This window comes from Odontomachus brunneus, unplaced genomic scaffold (genome assembly GCF_010583005.1).
Source record: "Odontomachus brunneus isolate Ranch 3 - 2012 unplaced genomic scaffold, Obru_v1 Obru_scaffold_025, whole genome shotgun sequence".
NCBI lineage: Eukaryota > Metazoa > Arthropoda > Insecta > Hymenoptera > Formicidae > Odontomachus > Odontomachus brunneus.
Window position 1 is genome coordinate 1,252,513 of NW_022639475.1, and position 2,500 is coordinate 1,255,012.

The following is a 2,500-nucleotide window of genomic DNA, read 5'->3' on the forward strand; positions in this document are numbered from 1 at the left end:
GGGGGGGGGGGGGGGGGGGCAGATCGCCGCGGATTCTAAAAAAAGCTGCCCATAAACGGGGTACCAAGGGACACCGTTGAAAAGTACCGAGCAACGGCTCGCATTGGCATAACACCCTATTAATTTAAGTATCATACAAGTGAAATTACTTTAGTAGCTGCTTGAGAGTTAATTGTATTAGCGCGTATACTGGACTTGGTCAGACCCATACCTCGCGCTTGCGAATCGCGCAACGTCGGTAGAATAGCTTTTTTTTCTCTCTCTCTCTCTCTCTTTTTTTTCTATGTTAACCCTTCGAGAGCGAGACTTCACATCACGTGAAAGTCCTCTCCCCTTTGTCGAAAGTTCCATAAAAAATCTAAGAGGTTCGGAACTGTGCAACACAGTATCCGCGTCACGTAGTTAAAATAGTAAAAGACGTGAAGCGAATCTTATATTTTATAAAACACGTCCATCCTATAAGATCAATGATGATCAGCCCTCGAAGAGTTAGCGGTCGTTCTTATAGCGTGCGCCAGAAATTCGCGGGAAAAACTCGGGCGTCAAAAAAGAATCGCGCGCTCCGGCGATGATATTCATAGCTTTGAATCTTGCACATCCCACCCTCCCTCTATAAACCACCCTTCCCACTTTCCTTCTTCAGCCGTTTCTGTAAGATCAGCCGCTTGCCTACCTATCTACCGCTTATACATATCTATCTATCTACTCCTCTCGCATCTCCTCGCTGCTTACGCTCGTAGGAGCGCATTGACTTCGTTACGAGGCGCTTCTCTTACTCTATCTCTTTCTTTCTTTCTTGCGTTTTTCTTGAGCTCCTCCTCCGCCTCCTTTCCATGTCGTTCCTTGGTCCCGTCTATATGCAACAACTTGAAACCCTGTCGTGAAAACTACTCCCGCGTCAGTCGTAATACCACGGTCGGTACCATAACTTGTGTGACAGCGCGAACTCTACAATATGTGTGTATGTATACATATGTGTGTATATACACACACATATATATACATATATAGTTACTAAGTAACGTAATCTAACTATCGCTAATCACTGGTATCGAAGCTATCCTCGGTAACACAGAAGCTCGGCATCACCGAATCTCATTGTGGACCACAGAGCGTCGGCGCTGTCACAGAGGCCCGATACTGCGAACGTGAATATGACGGAGCGTAGTAATACGGCACCAAGGAATTTTCGGTGACGTTACGTGTCGCGGGTCGCGCACGTTTCCACGAAATCCGCGAGACAACGTGGCGATCCGTCGTCGTAGGCAGAGGAGAAGGCGGAACGAATGGACGCGGTGGTCTACCGCGGCTGTTGGCCCATGCTGCCGCCGCCGCTGCTGTTGTTGAGACTCATGAGCTTGTTGCTGTGTATGATCTTGACGTGGGCGACCATGTTGTCCTTCCTGGTGAACTCCTTGGAGCAGACCGGACAGGCGTAGTACTTGACGTTAGGCTTGTGCGAGGTGACGTAGTGCCGGCAGAAGTTGCTGATGTGAGTATATGTGCGATGGCACACGGTGCACCGGTAAACGTCGCCCTCCTTCACGCAGAAGTCCCGCACGGAGCCCTCCGTGCGCTCGTTCTCCGCCTTGAACGAGCCCTCGAAGTCGCTCTGACTGATTTCCGACTCGCCGGCCACCAGACTAAGTATGGCACTGCTTATGCTGTCCCTCGACATCTTCGCCTCCATCTCGGAGTCCGAGTGCACCTGCTGTTGCTGCTGTTGTTGCTGCTGATCGTCCAACATGGCGGCGGCCGCGGCTTTACCCTGCAATGTCGACGTGCTGAACTCCTTGCGAAAGCATCGCTCAAAGTTGATGCGTATGTGAGTCGGTTCGCAATCGCCACCGCTGCCGCTGCCGCCGCCGCCGCCGCCGCCGCCGCCGCTTGACGTCTCCTCCAGTTCTGAAACGAAGAAATCTGGGTCCTTTAAATCGCTCTTCATGCCCGCAATAGTAATATATAAGTATGTCGTACAAGCATTGGATGCGCGGTAGCGGTCCGTTTATCAGAAGATGCCAGGCTGAAATTCTTGCTACGTTTTTGTTTCTAGAATGGTGTGTTATCGCACACAGATGAACAATATTCCAGCAAACATTTTTGTGCGTTATCTCGAGATTCTCCGTTACACGTTGTCAGTGTATATCGCCACTCTTGGTAGTAAAAACTGATCTTCGTCGTGCGGACAGAATCAGGTGCTTCGAGTTCCTTATTACCACAGGTCATATTTTTCGTTCAAAATCATTTCTATACACACGTTCACAAATCGTTTTTGGAATGTTCGTTGTTTTTTTTTTTTTTTTCGAGTTTCCGCTGCGAAGAACTTCCTTCTTCTCCCTCTCTGTCTCTCTCTCTTTCTTTCTCTTTGCCGCGGGGTGTTCTGATAAACGGAGTTCTACCGCACACCGTGACTACGTATCTTTGTGTATGATACTGTCGGCACAACGTATATATTTCTATATTTGTGGGGGGAAGCAAGAGGAAGGGTAGAGCCAGCAAA

General features: G+C 49.2%; 1 protein-coding gene across 12 annotated transcripts in view; it reads right to left on the minus strand.

Annotated features, from left to right (window-relative positions):
- LOC116842480 (protein tramtrack, alpha isoform) overlaps nucleotides 1-2,500 on the minus strand; it is a 72,936-nt gene that overhangs the window by 21,948 nt on the left and 48,488 nt on the right. Inside the window, exon 5 of one of the 12 annotated variants that reach the window (XM_032811762.1) lies at nucleotides 260-1,905. The exons of the other annotated variants lie outside the window; for them this stretch is intronic. Within the exon in view, the coding sequence (XP_032667653.1) occupies nucleotides 1,301-1,905 (605 nt within the window). The 3' untranslated portion in view covers nucleotides 260-1,300. Of the gene's footprint in view, nucleotides 1-259; nucleotides 1,906-2,500 lie in introns of those variants that run through there. 12 annotated transcript variants of the gene reach the window in all.